The sequence below is a fragment of the Tinamus guttatus genome, unplaced genomic scaffold, assembly GCF_059628265.1.
Source record: "Tinamus guttatus ecotype Peru unplaced genomic scaffold, ASM5962826v1 Tinamus_guttatus_pri_ptg000423l, whole genome shotgun sequence".
Classification (NCBI taxonomy): Eukaryota; Metazoa; Chordata; class Aves; order Tinamiformes; family Tinamidae; genus Tinamus; species Tinamus guttatus.
In genome coordinates this window covers 1,914,023-1,934,350 of record NW_028288957.1, presented here as the reverse complement: position 1 = coordinate 1,934,350, position 20,328 = coordinate 1,914,023, and the positions used below count along the sequence as shown (strand labels likewise).

At 39.0% G+C, this 20,328-nt stretch overlaps 1 protein-coding gene across 1 annotated transcript; it reads right to left on the bottom strand.

Moving 5' to 3' along the window:
* Positions 1-1,402: 1,402 nt before the first annotated feature.
* KLHL8 (kelch like family member 8) lies at positions 1,403-18,472 on the bottom strand. The gene is made up of 9 exons (XM_010228502.2): positions 18,175-18,472; positions 10,684-11,232; positions 8,010-8,196; positions 7,111-7,254; positions 6,203-6,314; positions 4,377-4,545; positions 3,599-3,758; positions 2,750-2,951; positions 1,403-2,243 (listed from the first exon to the last, which is right to left on the bottom strand). The coding sequence occupies exons 1-9, from the start codon at positions 18,379-18,381 to the stop codon at positions 2,120-2,122; spliced, it is 1,854 nt and encodes a 617-aa protein (XP_010226804.1). The 5' UTR covers positions 18,382-18,472; the 3' UTR covers positions 1,403-2,119.
* Positions 18,473-20,328: the final 1,856 nt, after the last annotated feature.

Genomic DNA, 20,328 nt, shown 5'->3' with positions numbered 1-20,328 from the left:
CACCTCATACTAAAAGCCACAGTGCACCTACGTTGCTGTTTTAGACTTGGATTTTATTTCCTTGATGGGTTTTGTTCTTGTCCCCTTTGTCAATACTGGAAAAAAGAAAACTGAAGTTTTTGGTCATCACAGCTTTGGATGCAGGTAGTTACTGCATTTTGTTACTGCAGTAGTCCAATAGTCCCATTTAAAAGAAGTGTCAATTTCTGGCTGCTTTCTCATTTTCAGCAAAATTTCTAAAACTAGTTCTGCACAAAACAGCTGTAACTCCAGGACCAGCTACAGTTCAGAGTGCAGGCACCACTTCATCAGGAACAGGTCTCTTCCTCACCTTACTTTTTTTCAGTCTCCCTATTAGCTGTGAGGCTCCAGAAAGCCCAACACAAACCTTGTTTGGGGACGGGATTGAAATATCCTTGTATTTATTCTCGTGTTTGGGCCATGCATTTGTGCAGTGGTATTCATACTCCAGAGTTAGAATGAGGAGAGCTGTAGAAGAGAACTTGCTTTGTTTTAGAGAGGGAATCTACACCTCTTCTTTCACCCCTCCTAGCCACAAGTACCATGGAGTGACCAATGCCCTGTGCTGGGACTGTCTAGGGGTTTGAAACAGCATGGGCTTGTCTTGCTGTCCTGTAGTCTTGTTAATGTTTGTCCTGTTTAATGCTGCGTGCAGTAAGAGCACGCTCCAGTCACACAAGGGGCCTCGATGTACAAATGTTTTATTGCTGTGTTTAATGATTTACAGTCCCCTTCATTCATTTTGTCCCTGGGTGGCACCAGCATGCAAGCAATAGGAAACAGAAAAGCTCAATGATGGTAATGCAATAGGAAGACACTGCTGTGCCTTCATGCTGGTTCAGGCACAGCTCTGCCCTGGTACTGAATGCAAAGTAGTTTTCTGTGCTCTTTCTGGCCACTTGAAAAACACTTTCGTGTGAAACGGGTCACAGATGGGTCTTGGTTTGTTCAAGGTGATGCAGGAATAGTTATCTCTTGTCTTTTTAGCTTGCTCTTGAGTTCAGGGTTTCATGTTGAGTTTGGGTTTAATTTTATAAGAAGTAAGTATGGTTTTGTTTGCAGTGTTTTGTTTTAGGTTTAATTGTTTTGGGCATGTGTTCTAGCTTGAGAGAGAGAAGAGGAGAGGAGACCTTTGCCCTCCTGTTGTCATTGCATTGCTGCTAAACACTCAAACTGGACATGGAAGCTCTTAAGAGTTGCATTTAAAGGTGTATTTTGTTTGGTCAGAATACTGCAACTTCTTTGATATGTTGCTACTTCATACGGAGACTGCTAACCTCCATACTTTGTCACATTATTATCTAAAAGTAGGGCATATGGCACTGTATTACAAATTATACTTAGGGAAAGGTATCGTGACAGAAACTTACCTTTTGGAGTCTTTACTATACATTTTATTGAAGACAAGAATTCCAGTATTCTAGCAGGTAAGTGCCACAAAAAGGTCAAGTGTCTTTCCAGCTTTGCCACAAGTGACAAAGTACTTAAACGACAGCTTGGGACTGTCTTCAGTCTGAAGAATGTTTGTACTGCAGCCAGCAGCAGCCGGGGACTCTCAGTCCCCTGGAGGTAAGCAGCTAATCTCTCTGCTCTGGTTACCTTAGTATGAAACAGGGATGGTTTTACCTTCTAAAACAAGAAAGGCTCTTCTAGAACTAGAAAATGTTGAAGACCGCATTTCTGAAAAATAAATTACATGTACGTGGCACACCAGTCCTTCAGTAAACACTTAGCAGGGCTGCTGGGTAAGGCTAAGCAGTTCCAACTGCTGCTCTCTTCTGCCCCAGTTTACAATTCAGCAATGAGTCCCTGCAACAGCTGCTTGAAATGACTTTGAAATTCCAGCTACTTAAAAATGGAGCACGTACAGCTGTGGTGGGTCTTCTCCTGCAAGACGGACTTCTACTCCATTTTCCCAAGGCTTTTCTGTCTCACATTTATCAGAAATCCACCAAACTACTGTTGCAGTAAGTAACATTTTCCCAAAGAAAATGCTTTGTGTTTATCTCATAACCTACCATACAAAACACTGTGTTTAAAAAGCTGTGCCATGCCTCCGCACTGCTGCTCCTCTGGATTCTGGAGGAGATGGCAGCGGTCACATGCAGTCAACGACGTTGCTGGATCCCTGGCCCACATCACGGACCTGGCTGCTGAGACAGGAGCACACGGCCACTCCTGCCCCTGCCCTGCAGTGTGACACGGAGCCAACAAGTTCCCACCTGAAGACGACAGTGAAGGAAAAAGAGAAAGGTAAGTTCTTGTCCTTTATGAATAGCTTGAAGTATTTCTTTTCTCACAGCTGACACACTACTGTACAAACACTAATATACCCCGCTAGTTTATTCTCCCTCACTCTGGTAAGTTGATAGTTTAGTGCAAAATTAGATCGAAACAACAACCCCAAGAACTTGTGTTCTCATCGAAGGAAGGCAAGGAGAACACGGGATGGACAGGAAATGAAGGACAAAAAGTAAGTGAATGCTTAAAAACGGGGAGGAAATACAGATGATAAGGCATTCATCTTTTAAAATTATACTTATGCCATGCTTCAATATCTACAAGAAAAAGCCAGTGGCATGAGCAGCACTCCCACATCCCTAGAGTCATGAGTATTGGTGGATTATCACCAGGAAACAACAACCAGGCTCCTCCTGCACACCAAAACATTGTGTCTTCAAATAGGCAAATACCCCTGTTTTACGCCAAATGAAAAAAGTGAAATCACCTGTTCACTATGGGATCAAATGCTTCCACCGTGTTCAGGTACGCGTTGCCATTATGGCCTCCAACGGCAAAAATTTTACCCATCAGTGTAGCTATGCCAACTCCGCCCCTGGGCGTCGTGAGCTCTGCCACGTACTCCCATCTGTTACTGCGAGGGTCAAACCGCTCCACCGAGCTCAGCGGAGAGTTGTCATCAAAACCACCTGCAAAAAATCATCACATATTGGTATTTAGGCACTTGCAGTGGTGCTGCTAGCCAGGATGAATATTATTTGGGTATTGCCTCCATTCAGTGGGCTGGTGTCCAGGCCTATGTTTCTATAGGTTTTTTTTTTTTTCTGAGTTCTGATATTTAATACAGTCAAATATCAAACTCAGTAGCAAAGAAGTCTGTGCTTCACTGGGTGGCCCGAAGTGGTAAATGCAGTGCACAGTTGGAGTAAAACAGAGTGGATTTTGATTAACAGAGAGTTTAATTATGTAATCACTCTGCCAGAAAGCTAACAATGTCTACGCAAAAAATAGAGCCGAATGCTTTAAAAGTATATGGATTTATGAAGAACTTTCATAATAAGGAAGCTACCGATTAGTGAGTAGTCTCCTGAGGATTTTCCATGTAGACATCTTGTTCTGGACAGCATAGCCCTCCCGAAATTACAAAATACAAAATTATTTTTAATTTCCTTACTATTATACCTGTAGGTGTGCCCTGGTTGTGCTTCCTTTCTTCTACCACCCAAGGACATGAAGTGTAGATTGGGTCTCTCTCTGTTTGCCTTAGTGACAACAATCTATTTCAAACGGCAGTGCTCATCAGAAATGGCCTACAAAAGGCCACGCTTTTACTCACCCACGACGTACAAGCAGCCATGGAGCTCGCTGACACCATTGCCAGCTCTTCGCTGGCCCATCTCTTTCACTTCTATCCACTTATCTAAGTGAGGATCATATTTTTCCACGCTGGAAAGAGATGCTACCCCATCATTACCACCCACAGCATAAACATGGCTCTGAAAATAAAAAGGCATTTAGAGAAAGATTTCTATGTAAATAATGTATATATGGATCTAGTTTTTATAGGGGATGTTAAAATTAGAGAAACGCTTGCCCGGTGTATCCAGACTGTTCTGTTTATTTTTAAATGTTCTGACAATAGACCAATTTTAACAGCTTGTCATTGCTGTCTCCAGTAAAGCAAGTAGAAAAGTTCTATACTGGTCCAGATACTTTGCAGAGCATACATGACAACACAAGGATTAACTTAGCGATGGACAGAGTATATTAAAAATAGTAACTATAATGAACCAGTCATTCGGATGGGACCAGGAGTATTAGCTTCCCTCTCCCCTGTTAGAGTAGTATAATTAAAGGCATCTTTGATGACAAGTTTGTTCCCAGTATCTGAAATACGGTTAAAGTGGGGAGCAGAGTTCAAAGTGATATGAGCTCTAAATACCTGTATCTTTTGTACAGTTTCATAGGACTGTGATGGCCAGAAGTTATCAGACCCACCAGTTGCATTGGATTCAAAAACTTGCTCTCTTGCCTTGTAAGATGAGTTTAAATAGTCCTCCTAGAGGTAGGTCCCTCACAGTTCATTCCTGGCTTAGGAGAAGACAGTAACTTACCATGAGGGCTACAGACCCAACTCCTCCTCGGGGAGTGTTCATAGGGGCTATGCCACTCCAGCGATCGGATTCAATGTCGTATCGTTCCACGTCGCTGAAGCACGTGTTGTCATCCAAACCTCCTATTGCATAAATCGGGCCACCGAGGGAGGCAAGGGCAATTCCTCTCCTAATAAAATCAGAGGATGAGTACATCAGTGGAAATCCTTAAGGGGATTGGGAAAGATGCATGAAGTGCAATTTTATCTGACTGGCAACAGCTTCAAAGTATGAGAAAAAAATAACAAAAACCTAAAAGCATATGAAGTTTAGGCTAAAAAGTGATCAAAGCCTGTTAAGAGGACAGGAGCTCAGCCATTGCTGGCTCTCTGCATGGCTCCCAGTCCAGCAGCATTATGCGGATTCTCTTACACACTCTTGGTGGGCTCTCGCGTTACCTTCACATCACCTCAGCTTTTCCAGCTGCTTTTGTGCTCATCTTGATGTCCAAAACTAGCAGAGAAGGCTGCTGCAGCTAGAACTTTTCTAGACTGCAAAAAAAGGTAAGGGGCTTGTAAAATGCCATGTGATACTGTTTTGGCTGTAGGGGATCAAAGACTATTATTTGAGCATTAGATTCCTCTACCCCAGTCCTGAATTTCATACCTCCTGTCTGTTGTATCTGTTGAAGATAAACGTGCTGATTTTAACTGCATTAACTTATGTGGTATTATCAGTGGGGAATTGGCTTTTATGTGTGATCTTAGTATGCACTAAAAACCATGAATGTATGTGGAATATTAGAAGCCTGATCTCTAAGCAGATTTAATTGCAGGTCCTTTTGTTCTGTATTTATTTATTATTATTATTATTAAGTTTGTGTTGTGATAGCTGACATTTAATATATGAAATCTATCAGGATGAGAATACTATCAGTTCTCTAAAATGAGCTGTATGCCATTAGAGAACTGAATGTAAAAGATGGTCGAGAAGGTAAGTGTTAAGTTTCTACCTAAATTACAACACTGCATAATTTAACAATTTAGGGAAAATGTTCTGGTCTTATTACCTAGAGTGACTTTGCAGATATTTAGGCTGGAAGGTGGTGGAGTGTTTCTCCAGAAATCAACACTGTGACAAGATCCCAAGATATCTTAAACTGCCTCAACAGATGGAGTATACTTTGTCCTATTAGTCAAAACAGGGTTTTACCTTCACTTTTGTGGTCAGTTGTGATAGCAGCCACATTGAGCTAGATCTGTCTATTGAGCAAGAAAACAAAGTTTACCTTAGATTGATTTAAAGACATCGCATCTAATGATACTGTTTGACATGGCAGCTGACACTCGCAGCATGTTATAATGTAAACTGATGCTCAAGTGATCCTGTTCCTTTCCTTCTCAAATATTTTATTATGCATGTGCTGCTGGTAATGACCTTGGTCATTCTTAAAAGAACCCCCAAAAGCAGTTTCAGATTCTGGCTTAACAAAAAATAAGATTAACAGAGACCAAAAAAAAAAAAAAAAAGGTCAAAGAACAAATATAAGCCATGTTACCAGGCAGATGAGTTGCCCTAGAGAGGGAGAATCTGCAGTTTTTCAAAGAAATTCCTAGTATGTTACTCAAAATTCAGTGTTGGTGCAAATAGGTGATGCAGATTTGTTTGCTCTGCAGCTAGTAAGAGTGTGCTAGCAATTAAACTGCGAAATAGAAAAAAAAAACCTAATAATAGCTGCATTTGGGAACTCAAATAGGGCCCAAGATAGGCATGAGGATGTTTTCCAGCAACAACAATAGATGATGTATCAAGGTTTTTTGCTCCATGTTGGATCCTGGCACACAAACCTCTTTGTGTTCATTGAGGCCTTCATCATCCATTTGTCTGTGAGAGGATCAAATACCTCCATGCTTCCCAAGTGTTCGTTTCCGTCGTGCCCACCTACTGCATAGACTTTACCTGAAATGCACACACAGATTTAGATACAGAGATTGCTTGGTAACATTTCAGTTTTCATGTATATAATATCCCTGCCTACCTAAAGAAATAAGCTCAAGTAAATATTAATGTTTTAAATATTTCAGTATCAAGATCTGAGAAGTTTGGCTTCTTAATTTCTACGTGCTGTACTCAGCAAAAGAGTTAAAATATATATAAAGGAAATCTTCACATAAATTATTAGCTAGTGCAGCTCAGGTCAGTTTGGGACATTTACATGGATATACCAGTCTCTCCAGATTTTCTAAGGGGGCGCAGGGCAGGGAAGGTTTGTACTGCTGTAGAACATAGGTCATCATGTATGAGGAGGAGATGAGTCATGGATGCTAAGCTGCTACCGACTGCACGGACCTGGTTTCAGAAGATGGAGTCCCCAGAATTAAAGGTAGTTCTCTCCTCTTAGAAGAATTAAGGTCTTAGTGATTTGCCTAATGGAGAAAAAAGCCCCTATGTGTTTAACTCTGAAAGAAACTATTAAGAGGCTGTGGTTAACTATCCTATATACTCACATTTCTTTAAAGATGGAAAGATATATGTTAAAATCGCCTAATCAGCTCACAGCAGGCTTATATAGAGCATTGATATCTTTTCAATAACCATTTTTTCATATCGTTGAGAAAGTAACAACCCCTTCACAGGGGCTGTACAAAATTGAAGGATATCCACCAGTTAAGCCATTATAACACAGATTATATTTTTAAAAGCACCAATTTCAGCAAAAGGAGAAAAAAGTGCCTACGACTGCTTTGTCACTGACCTCCCACAGAGATCACCCCCACGTGTCGTCTTCTGCTGTTCATCTCGGGGCCGAAGAACCAGTTGTTCTTACTTATAGAGTAACACTCAATGCTGCGAAACGGGTCACCGGAGCCACCTCTCCCACCGACACAGAATAACACACCTGAGGAGGAGACAAAAGAGGCTTCTAGATAACTAGTAGGAAAACAAGGCATTCAATTTGTATATCAGAGTGGATGAAAACCTGTAAGGTTTGAGATATGTCATGTTCCCCTTCAAGGGGTGTATCCCTTGTCCTGTATTTTGGACTCTGGGTTTTGGCCCTTTGTTTTGCATTTTATTCTGGCAATTAACTAGCCCTATCCTGGCAAAAATAATATATATATTAAGTACTTCTTTGTTATTTTCTTAGGGAGAGATATATACTGTTTGTTATATATAACAATTTTTTAAAAAAAGTATGTATATATGTGTATATACATATATATATACATATTTATTTGCTCTCCTAAGCACATCACTTGCTTTTGGTTTTGGTTAGCCAGAAAATTGAAAAGATAGATCAACTCTCTCATAGGAGGAAAAAAACAAGTGTTCACCATTTTCTGCAAAATTCAAACACATAATTTCAAGCTTACTACCTGCACATAATTTTAAAATACTTAGAAGTTCTAGCTTGAATACACAGATACAGCTGATGAGGATAAGAAGTATTGTTCTAAACAAAGACTTCAAAGTTCTGCTAAGAAAATGCAGCGCACAGCCTAATGGCCAGAGGTCCACAATGGCTCATCCAATTGTGCAAGAAGTCATTAACAACCATTTATTCGGAGCTAACTGACCCTAAACAGAGGAGATGCCCTTTTTCTCCACACCACTCAATACTGGATAATCAGACACACATTTAATTTTAATTACCAGCAGTCTGCTTCCTTGGTGTTGTGCGAATGGAGTATTCAAAATCTGGCACTGCCCTGCTGCTCAGGTGAAGGTGGTAGTTTCTTGCTTCATCCAGCAAATCCCTACATTTTAGATTCTGCTTGACAATCTCTTCCTTTGCCACAACACCCATAAGGAAACAAATGGGCAACAGAGGCAGTCGGACCTGACAGAAATGAACACAGTTGGAGTGACTGGCTAAACTGACTGCGTCTAACTATTAACAAAGATGTATACGCATCAACCCCACACTCTTCAGTAAAAAGAATAACTATCTTCCTGGTGCCTCTCAGCTTTTTCTTCAAGAGTAATGCTGGCATAAAAAGATTATGCCAGCGTAAGAGGATTCCTGTTACAACAATTAATTTTATTTGAGTGGCAAGTAAAAACTGATGTGTTAAGTACTTATGAAGGAAGTATTGATAGGGCAGTAACACCATTCTCTAGTGCGGATTTGGCCTGACAGCCTGGTAGGATACACTGCAAAGGTGCAGTGTAGTTTGCTCAACTTACACTTTGAAATCTTGTCAGATTGGACATCAGACTATAACAACAAGAGCAGGTCCAAGATCATTAAACAGATCAACATTTATATTCTCCTGAGGCACAGCCACAGCTAATGGACATAAGTGCACGGGGAGAGGTCTGTGGGTACTGTGGTTTTTTTTTTTTTTTTTTTTTTTTTTTTTTCAACTGTGCTAACAGCCTTCAGTTTTTCTACTGACTTTTTGTCTCTAAGGTGTTTCTTTCCCAAACCCTTTCCTCAGAAGACCCGGGGAGCTTCTACACAGTGTGAGACACTTGTACCCAGACACATGCAGTGACAAGGCACATCTGAAATGAGGTAGGTCTCTGAAAAACTTTTTGCACATCTTTCACTTGCCTTCATGAAAAAAAAAGCATGAAGGATATGAAGTATAAATGGACTGAGGTGACAAAAGGAAGACCAAAATGTGGGACTGCTTGATTTGATAATAGTTGGCTTGGGCCAACACTGTCAAGGAGTGTCCAGTTAGATAAGTAGAAATACTGAAAAAAGTAGTTTCCCTAGGCAGTAGGATGGAGTCCCTACCTGCAGTCAGCGGGAGACTCTTTCAGTTCCTTCTTACCCACTTACTCCAAATCTGTTTCTTTCTTTACTTAGGCCCATAGTCATTTTAGACAAAGTTAACCTGTAAGTCTGATTATACTGTGGGTAGCTTAGACTTTTAACAGCTGAATCCTAATCTTGTTTTCAAGCTGCAACAATGTCCAATGCCAGTAGAAGCCCCATATCCTGTCTGGCAAATAATCCACAGTTAGTGCGAGGGTTTACTTCCTCATTGCTTTGTTCCAGACTTAATTTCCATGAATAGGATAAATTGGTTATCTTTATCTCCAAACATAATGGGACAATAACAATCAATCTTACTTTAAAAAAAAAAAAAAAAAAAAAAGCTTAAATGAACACTGCCCTTAAATTTTATTAGTTGTATATAAACAATATGTGCAAGTATACAACAAATTCATGCTGATCTAGAGGAAATGGAAGCTTTTTGGGAGGCAGTTAATGAAGAGTCGTGAGCTTTCAGGAAAAGTGAAAATTGATACAAGAAATGACAATGAAATCAGGTTAGTGGGCTTCTTAATGTTTACAAAATGCAAACGTTGGGAATTGTGCTCAAGTGCAGAACTTTGTGAAGCAAAATCTGTCATGTAGTGCCAACTGAAACAGCATGGGTGTTCCTTCCTGCTAAGATTTATATTGCCTGTTATATTGCATGGGACCTGCTCCTTGGTGCATATTTTAAGCTTTATATAAGCCTATATAAACTTTGTATACTTTATATAAACTTTATATACTGCATATTAAACTTTACATACTGTTTTTTTAAGCTTCCATTAACAGTATGTGAGGAACTTGAGTAACTGAAGGGGAGTATTTTGACAGGAGAATGTTCTGAAGGATGTTTAAATAGTGCCAGCTGAAGGACCCTTTTGATTCATTTATGAATTGCTCTCAGAAGCATCAGACTCTTAATGAGCCTCTGAGTTTAAACTGAATCTTCATTTTGTGGATCCTGCAGGTCATCACTTGTCTAGTGAGCACTAAGAGGTATGTGTCACTTGGCTTAGTCTGTTGAGTCAGGTACGAAGTCCTGGTCTCCTGCTAATTATACATACGCACCAAGTATTCTAGAAGCAGCACAACTGGGTGATCTATCTTTGCATTCCTATGCTTCACTTTCCTAGCTGTGTAACAGAACTCCTCAAAAGCTATGCTTTGCTAAGTATAAATACTTACCAGCAGAGGAAGTTAGCATTTTAAGCTGCAGCAGTATCCAGACGTGTGAAGTAACGGCTTTGTTCTCCACTTCCCTGTGTATACAGCTAGGAAGTTTCTGCTCTGGCATAGTAAGGTTTTTTGTTGGCTCCTAACCCTCCCGCCTTCTCCCCTCACATTAGCATAGAGTGAGCACTCTTTATTAGAGAGCCTGGAGAACATGATTTTGTTCTGATATTCAGGTTAAACCTGCTTCCACTCTCAATTAACTGCTGTGTATAACACGGGAGGCACCAACTGGTACGAACATCTTCCTTCATAAAAGCAACTTAACTCAAACAAGGAATCAGAGCAGAGATGGGCCATGCACCATGCCTCAGCCTACCCTACCTGAGCAAGTATTTCATCCAGCCATATAGCATGGTGCTGTGGGTTGGCCAGAAGCCACTTGATAGCAGCATTGTAAACTTGCTTTTCGTTTTCTATGTTCAGATCACTGGAGGACAAGAGTTTATGGAGGTGCTGCGGTGACACGCTCACAAAGTCTTCGCACTCCACCACTTCGGCAAAATGCTCGCACGCGTACTGATCAGCCATGTCCATCAAGTCGATGCGGTTGTGACTCTCAGCGAACGCCCTGACCGCCAGGCAGTTGGAAGGATGGAAGTGGAGCTTCATGTACTCACAGCAAGCTTTTGCCACCAGCTCCACCTGAAGAATGCAAGCAGCATACAAGAGAGGCTGGACGTTATCGACAGTCAGCGTAAGTCGGGAGGAGTAGACAAACTTCACCAGATCTTCTATCGCGTCACCATCGAAGTCCTTGATCTCAATCAAGGTCTGCTTGGCTTCAGCCATTTCTGAAAGGAACATGGCTCTGAAATAAGGTATAACACAAGCTAGCACCAGTTTATGACAGGAGATAAGCTTTGAACCAACCTGAAAAACAAAAAAGACTGTTTTACTGAAATGTTGGTTTTAGATATTTTCTTTAAGCTATAAAACAAAAGACAGTCAACCTAAAGTGGGAATTTTTAGACTTAATAGGCAGAGGGCTGCTTTATTGCAACAAATGAACTCCATTTGCCCCATATTTCTGCCATTAGATCAGTGTACCCCCAGGCCAATTTCAGTTTTAATTTGTCTGTTAGAGTCAGGGAAGGCTGTAAAGCGAAAAGTCCTTATCTTTAACTGACTCATTCTTCCCCCTAAGAGTATGTTGCCATTTTTTAAAAGAAATTTTCTAAAGAACCTTTGATGGATGCTTTAGAAGACAGAAGACTGCTAGGCAATCATTTGTTTTACCCTTCTAAAGAGATTTTAAGGGGAGGGGAATCTAAAATGGCTATTAGACTGTTTAATTTAAACCTCTGCATTTTCACTGTTGTTTTAGGAACTGGTAATTCCGTTAACTAAAGCAAAATGCTGTAAAAGCACAGCAATAAAAGCCTTTATACAAAAGCACAGAGATTACTAAATATTAGCCTTCAGGCACAGCTTTACCAGAAGCGTCTATTTACCCTGAGATCAGCTCCTTTTTCAGTTAGTGCTGTGTCTGTGTCTCCATATAGTCCATGGAATTAGAATTACTGCTGATATGCATACTGAGGAGGTAAAACTTGTTCCATTTCCTTATAGCATGCCTATGTTAAAATATCCATCTTTATTCCTAAATAAACTACAGTCATGCTAAAAGCATGTGGAAAACAAAACAGTGTTGAGGGTTTTTTCTTTCTTTCAGAAAGTCAAGAAAGGGATTTCCATGCAAAATGTGCAGCTGTAACAGGAGACAAATCTTACTGTGGTTTCTTGGTTGGTGAGTTTTTTTTTTTTTTTTTTTGCTTCTTTCTTTTAATAGAAGCAATTTTTTTAAAAGAAGATTAGTGACAAATTTATTAATTAGAGTCTTGTCTCAGATCTTCCCCTGATGTGCAAGAGAAGAAATGGTACCACCAAGCCTCACATGCAGGTAAGACATCTAATAGTTGCATGATTTTCAGTAGGACTCAAGTAACCTGTGGTAAAATGTCAGTCAGCTTAAGCTGACTAATGTATTTCTTCGAAACCACAGTAACAAACCCAAGTCAGCTGTCCTTGCTAACAATATTTTGGACTTTTTATGCATGCAAACACACACTGACTTACTCTAAAACATTTAAACCTCTAAATCTTTTAAACAGGTATTACCTGAATTTTTTCCACTGACTGAATTAAACATGATGGCTTAAGCAAAGAATACAGTGATTCTTCAGTATTAAAGTTCATCTGCAATCTGGAGCAGCTAAGCTGAAGAAACGATCTGACACTGAAAATGTTCCACCAATATAAGCAAGGAATTGTTCTTAAAGAGAAATCAAGTCCATCAGAAATGCAATGCTCTGTTGCAGAAATGCAATGTTGCATACAGCCAACGCAACAGTACACAACAGCTTATTCAGTTATTCAATGGAAAGAATTTGCACTTTGGCTGCAAAGAATGAATCTCTTGAGCCAAAAGCAGAATGTCTTTTCAGCATTTTTCACTGCACATCATAATTCCAGGGCAAAGAAAAAACATACTGTTTTATTTGAATTGAATATTCTTACTGCAAGATAGCAAGATAGGGAATATCTTGGCACACTGTCTCCTTAAATCAAGGAACTCCATCCTTTTAAACCATTAATAAACCATTAATAAACCATTACAAAGGCATTTACCCTCTAAACAAAGTTACTGGATGCACTGAATGCTTTTAACACATTCTCTAAAGAGAATGAGGAATTAATTCACTTAAATAAGCAGTGCTGTTAACATTACACTTGAGAGCCTTACCAGGTCATCACTGCTGTAAGATACAATATTTACCAAGAAAAAAAAAATTATATGGGAGTTCATGATTGACACTCTCAGCTAATTGGCCTGTCTTGCTTTCTAAACATTTTCACACATAATACTGCACTAGCACAGGAGATCTACGTTAGTCAGATTATTACAAAAACTATGTAAAGGATTCCTTTTTTGTATGGTTTTTATTTCACAGACTTGAATTACTTCTTAAAAATGGACTTGATCTCCCAAGCCAATATTTGTGTTCTGCAGCACAGTCTACCATTGCTGCAAGTTATACAAGGCCATAGGTAATGTCTTAGACTCAGAACATGCAGATTAATTTGCTAAATGTCAGGCAATATATGAAAAAAAAATACCCTGTTAGAGACTCTTTGATTCACCAAATACGTAGCATAAATGCCAGCAAAAGTTCCATATAAATTCACTTAAAGGACTGCCAAAAATTGTCAGGATATGATTCATCAATGCTTATAAGGCAGTCCTTATTGGAATTCATAGAAGAAAAAATCAAATTTTCCCAAAAAGACAAAAAAAAACATAACATGGAAGAATCCAGCTAAGTCTGTCTGTCTCTCTCTCTCTCTCTAAAATATATGGTCTTTCTAGTAGCTCTCTCTAGAGAGCTAGAAATACCATATATTTTAAAAATTAACAAATGGTATCTCTATCATGGAGCAGATTCTTGTGTGATCTATTTATACTCCTTTGGCAGAATGGCTGGGTCAATCATATTTTAGAAGGGACTTTAAATACTAAGAATCATACAGTACCTACAAGAAGTAATGGAAAAACTGCGCTCTGAACAGGTTGTTTACCCATTAGCATTTAAAACTTCTGTTGCTTTAAATTCAGTAAAGGATAACTTCTCTGCAGTAAGAGTTGTGGTCATATTAGCTTCAATGATGTCTGACCAGCATATTATTTGATGTAAACAGACATAATTTAAAAATGCAGAATATATTTAAAGGAAGCTTCTCAAAGTATTTTAAAACCTATTAGAAAGGTTCCTGCTCAGTCTGCCATGCCGTTTCAACTCTTTTGCGTTCCCATGTGAAGTGTTTTGGTTTACTGGTAAGTACACAGCGGAAGGGTTTAGCTGCACCACGCTTTAACAGCATCTTGGTCTGAGAATGCATCACTGGTGTAACCAGTCATGTTCTCTGTAGTCTTGTTCTGATGGGTTTTCACTTCCTTACCATAATCTCGAAACTCAAATAAACAGAGATGTGAATTTAAGAGTCTCCTCAGCATTTTAAGCATCTCATTAGGGCTCAATGTTAGTGCAGTAGCCGTATCACAAGCGAACAGGCAGAGCAGGACGTTCCCACTACTGCCTGAGCCCTGCTCTTGAGCATCAGTTGAGGGGTAAACACTTTATACATAAAGGCTAACAGCAAATAACAATGTGGTGTTGGAAGGTGAACACGTAGCTCCTGCTTTTCATCTGTAGCTAAAAGGAATAACCACAAGGAGGCTTTAAAAATGCATCCCTGAAGGTAACTGGAATCTAATGCTAAAGCCTTTGAATGAGCAGAATCCCGCAGCAATCCTCTTGAGCTTTGCCTCAGAAAACACAGAAGAGAGAGAGAGATACCCAGGTTATTTTAGTGCAGTTCTAAAACTGAAGTGTGTTGTCTGTTCTGAAGGTCACGGCACCATCCCTGCATCTTTCTCTCAAGCCTGGCTAGTGCACACAAGATGTGTCACTTTTCTGCTCTGTTATAGATTATTAGGCAAAACTGCTGTTTCTCACAGCAACTGCATGACTGTTTCCAAACCTTACCTAGAGACACTTCAGTGCAAAGCAGAAAGAGGCGGAGGGGGCTTGTGCATGACATTGAGAGACTTGCAAGGGTTAGAAGCTGAGACATTATACAAGACAGAGCTGCAGGGCTAAGCCAGAGGATAACTGTGTCAAGACAAATTAAAATAATTTTGACAAATGCTTTTAAGTGAGGTTTGACTAACGGTGACAATAAATGAATCTAGGACAGATACAGCTTAACTTTTATCTTGTCAAACTGAAATTTTTCTTTTTCCCCCTAGACAGAAGTTGCTGGATTAAGTATTTCTTTAGATATGTGTACTTTGGCCAGCCTCTCATACTGGTATCACAAGCTTAAACAGCATCTAAGAGGATTCTGCCTTACAGATCTGTATTGTTCACTTTACAGTCACATTGCATTGTTAATCCTTCTTTCTCACCTTGAAACATTACAGTGTATGTTTCTACATAAAATCCTTTCTACCAAGGAGGATTCAGTTAAGGGTAGCCATGCAAGAGACTGTGCTCTGGAATTAAGAAGTAGCTTCTTGCACACTTTCAAATTATTTTTTTTTCAAAAAAGAGTAGCTATATTATCTGTAATTGCCTGAGCTTTATCTTCTGTATTTATTGACATTCAATAGCAACAGTGAATCAATCTGTTTTTGCAGCCTAGACCTTTTTTCAGTGAGTGTTGTTTAAGGCAGAAGTTAATTATGACCTTACTTCACCTAGATGTAAGAAGTATCCACAGAGACCTTTGAGATATACTACAGAGCCACTACAAAGAGAATATATTTTGTTAAAGATTTGTAAGGTAGGGGACAGGGCAGAGGGGACTGCTCAATGAATGTACATCTAATATCAGAAAGCTATTAGTTGGCTTATTCACCTAAAGAAGTTGTAAAACCTCCAGTTTTCTTGCTCAGAAATCATCTTACAATAGTGCCTGCAACTTAACTGCTTAGGAAGTGTCCTATCAGATGTAAGGAACTAATTACAGTGAAGAGGCAAAGTTTGTACTGAGATTAAGAAATAGCAAAGCAAGGCTTAAAACTGAGCCTTGGCGTGACATATGTCACTAGATGTCAGGACATAGTTTCTCCTTTATGCAAGGGTTTATAATCAGCCAGAATTAAATTCACCACTGAGTCACAATAAAAAAGGTAAGCAACATTGCATAATTAGCTTTTTGCCTTACATGTCCACTTGCTTTCTGTTGAGCAAAAATCCTCCAAAATATTAACTTATAAAAGCTTCTCTCTGAGCAATTCTGCTACCAAAGGAATATGCCACAAAATAAAATGCAAAAAGAAAAAATTAGAGGAAATTCCTAATGCATAAATTAAGTCTTTCATAATATTAAAAGCAGTCAGTTCTAGTCTTCCAGTCTCCTTTTTAAGGCATGTTCCTGTCACTAATACTCATTTTTGTTATAACAATGCTTTCTTTTGGCCTCCATCATTTTTCAGTCTTCAGCAACATAAAGGACAACTATGAGATGAATTGCTTTGACAGATTGAAATTACATGTTCCTTCTTAGATCAAAATGTTGTAGTGGGCTGACTTGCGATTACAAAAGAAAATATATTATATAGGATAAGTAGGGGGGGCTATTTTCTAAGCTCTGATTGAATTTACAGAAATGCCAATCAAATGACTCTTACCCTTGATATATTGTATTATCAACCCAAGTGTAACCTGCTTTGTGAATAGCAAGTTCAGTACAGAAAGCAAGAATGTACAGATTAAAAGAAAGAAGATACCGGTTTTATTGTGAAGTTGTTAGATTACTCAAGAAAGAACAATTATTAGCCGAAACAAACTAGGAAAAAAAAATGGAGAAGAAAAGGATAGTTGGAATGCATCTGCCCCTCTCCTCCCTCCTTAGGAGCAGTGCAGCAGGTGAAATTTCCAATCTGGATTCTGCAGAGCACAGTTAGTTTTCCTCCTGCGCTCTCAGGGTTTATTATTGTCACAGTGTTAATCCTGCAATTATTAATAGTACTCATCTGTACAGCTGTTAGCAGTTGGTCTGCTATGTAAGATGGAGCTACTCTGCCATTCTTGACATTTACAGATTTCTATTGAGCCTGTCATGCCCCTCTCAAATCAAATCTTTCTTTTGAATTAAATGGCTATGCTATTTTCCCTACGTCTGCTTATTTTAAAGTATCTAGTTTATTGGTATCTTGATATCAGAATTCTCCTCTAGGTTTTTACTGTCACTGAATATACGATCCTGTTTTGAAACCCAACAGACAAAGGAATAATCAGTTCTGACAAGGGCCCTGTCAAAATTGCTCAATATCATAGTTCAGGCACTAAGGCGAGAAGTTCAGTCCAGAAGGAATTATTCTCAAAACATTCAAAATGTCTGAATGCTGCAAAAGGAGAAGCAAGCCCCCCAGAAAATTCAAGTTCAATGTATTTTTACCAGTTTCTGAAAAACACTGACTTCCTTAGGAAGCCTTAGGACAAGATGTGCCTCTCACTTCTGTGAAGGGTTTCTCTTGTTTGGTATCTAACAGTGAGGTTGCAAGGAAGCAATTTCTTCCAAGGGCCTTTGTCCTCTCTTTGCTGTACTGGAGCTACCCTTGACCTTTTTCTCTTACCACCTTTCTCATAACCATCTCCTGTAGCATGAGTAGCAAAGCATACTTAGTATTTCTAGGCACTGTTACGTAAGTTTCTTCTGATCAGGATATAATAAGAATATATCAGAATATGTAAGATATAAGAATAGTATACAGCTAAATTACAAAGAATGCATTAAGGCACACCGACAATGAAGTACCATGGGCAGGTTTCCTCTTTTTCCTTTACTCTTTCATTAGCTGTAGAATGTAACTGTTGGTGGGGGAGGTGTCTTCAATTTTGAGAATTCTGTGTCTCAGAAGGGTATGGCAGAGAAGCCCAGAATACAGAAATAGGGATAAATTTGGGATGAAAATATATGAGAAGAAAGAGGGTATGAAGAGCTGGACGTACACAGAGTTCTGACAATAATATACCGAACAACTCTAAAAGTTTGCTTAATAGAAGCAATTTGGGGGAGTCAAAGCCAAGTCCCTCCTTTTTTGGATTGTCAATATCTTGGAATGTTTACATTTAATTTGTGAGCTTTCTAAATGAGGAAAAAAAAAAAAGTGTAGAGATCACACCTAGAAGTGCATCTGATTCAATTGCTATGAATTCCCCCTCCCGCCTAATCACAGCTACTACCAGCACACCTGTTTGTAAAACACAATAGTTTGGATGATGAGAACAAGACAATTTATGTCACCTTCAGTGTAACATCGCAGAGCTCTCCAGCTTCAAAGAAGTGAAGAAGAGAGCTGTGAAAATCCTTCCAAGCCTCATTTGCTTCAAATACGAATATTTCATCTTCACCATCATTGTTAGAAGACTTAGTTTGCTGCTGCTGCTGCCGCCTTTTTCCTTTTATCGGATGCTGTTTTGCCTGCTCAGGGACCATGGATTCTGAAGCCATTGGCTGTTTCTTCTTTCACAGCATGAATCTTCAAATACTCCTGATGAGACAAAATCCAGCCCATCAGGGGTCAATCCAAAAATGCAGTTCTTTTCATTTTCCTGTTTATAATATTAAATGCAGCTTAGACATATTAGGTGGTACTAGTTCCTAATTTAAGATTACAAACTCTAAATGCTACCACTAATCTTACTCTCGGGAACAGGAGGTGGAAGGGGAAAAGACACCCATGATTAAGAATCATATGCATACTCCTCAAATATATTCTAAAGCTTTTAAACAAAAACTAAGAGAGTACAGGAATTTGTATTAACAGAAAAAGCTTTGAAAGGAGAATGATGTCCTTCCTCCTTTTACACAAACAGCTTCTTAATTGAACTGATTGGTATTTAAGGCATCTACAATGTATATAGTTCTGATTACAGAAGTCTCACTTACTGATACCATATCTTATCCAGGGTTGAAAGGCACATCAGGGATACCACGTAGCTGCAGCAAGGGCTTTTTCCCCTTGTCATTGTCATGTTTTTCACTCCTTATGCTGCTGTTCAGCATTTCACTTAGTTTAAGTCTAAAGTTCACCTTCAATTTACAAATAGAAGTTAGGCAGCAGAGGAAGAGTAGTATTATCCAAGTGCAGTAGTGCATTTGTGATTTCAGCTCTATGCGCCTAAAACCCTTCAAAATATTTATTGTATCAAGTCAATGAAATTTGGGCTGAACATCCACTTTTTTGTGGAATACTACTGAAGACAGTATTTCTTAAAATGATAGCAAATGTAGGCACTCTTTGGGAGCCCACAAGAAAAACTGAAATACTGTTTGAATGCTTAGAGTTACTAATTCAATTTACAAGCTGGTGTTGTGTTAGATAAGGGTAGAGGAGCAAACATTTGTAAGGCTTTAAAACTGGAAAAGCTTCTTCAAAGCAAAAAAAAATAGCTAGTATGTTTCCTTGTTTTAGTGGCTAGCTTTGTTTTATTGTTTCTGGTTAATTTACTATGCAGCTGTTTATCATTCTGCCCCAAGAGCTGATCATGCCTGTAATTCAATTATTTCTGCTTACAGACTGTGATGTTAGAGGCAGTAGAGTGATTGACATAATAAAAAATTCTTCTAAAACAGATAAGCAAGTATTTGTTTGGAAACAGAATTGATTTTCTTCTGTAATATTTTCAAGAATCCACACCCCTTCCTTTTATTGAGATTTACAACACTGGAAACATGGAAAGCAAGAAGCCATTTCTAGAGGTCATATTTGCTCCTGCTGCAGCTCAGAACATGGTTGTCAGCTCCAAATCCTGTGTGGTTCCAAGACAGCTGGTTACACTGAGCCAAGCAGGTTAAATGAGCTGAGATGTGTCTGGACTCTTTACAAATGTTTATGTAAGTAAAATAAGTGTCTTAACATTTTAACGGATATTTCCTAAAGTAATTTCTTCCAAAAATTAACTTCAAAATATTACAGATTAAATGATATTTACAGAGGTTATTGAAGGACTACCTTCTTTGCTGAAAACTGATTATACAACACACTTGACAAATAACTTTACAGTGATATTTTTATTAGTTTTAGAAGAAAAAATAGGTAATTGAGTGTTCTCTTGCCACATCTTCAAATGAATTGTTCACAACTAGTACTCATCACCTTTGATTACGGCATCCTTCAACAAAATCACTACTTGGGAGATAGGTAGCCAATACTGCTTCAGAGACAAGTAAGAGGTTGAAGAGAGAAACATCAAAATATACTGTACAGTGGTTTTGAAAACCACCATGTATGATTCATTCAGAGGTAAAACAGAGCATCTCTAGGGAACTCTTTCTTATTTTGGTCTTTTTGACTGGCACTCACTTCACTGCCCCTTAACCAGGCGCACTTACGGGGTTTTTACCATTGTTTTGGCAGCGCACTGACTACCAAAGGTAGTCATGAGACCTTTCCAC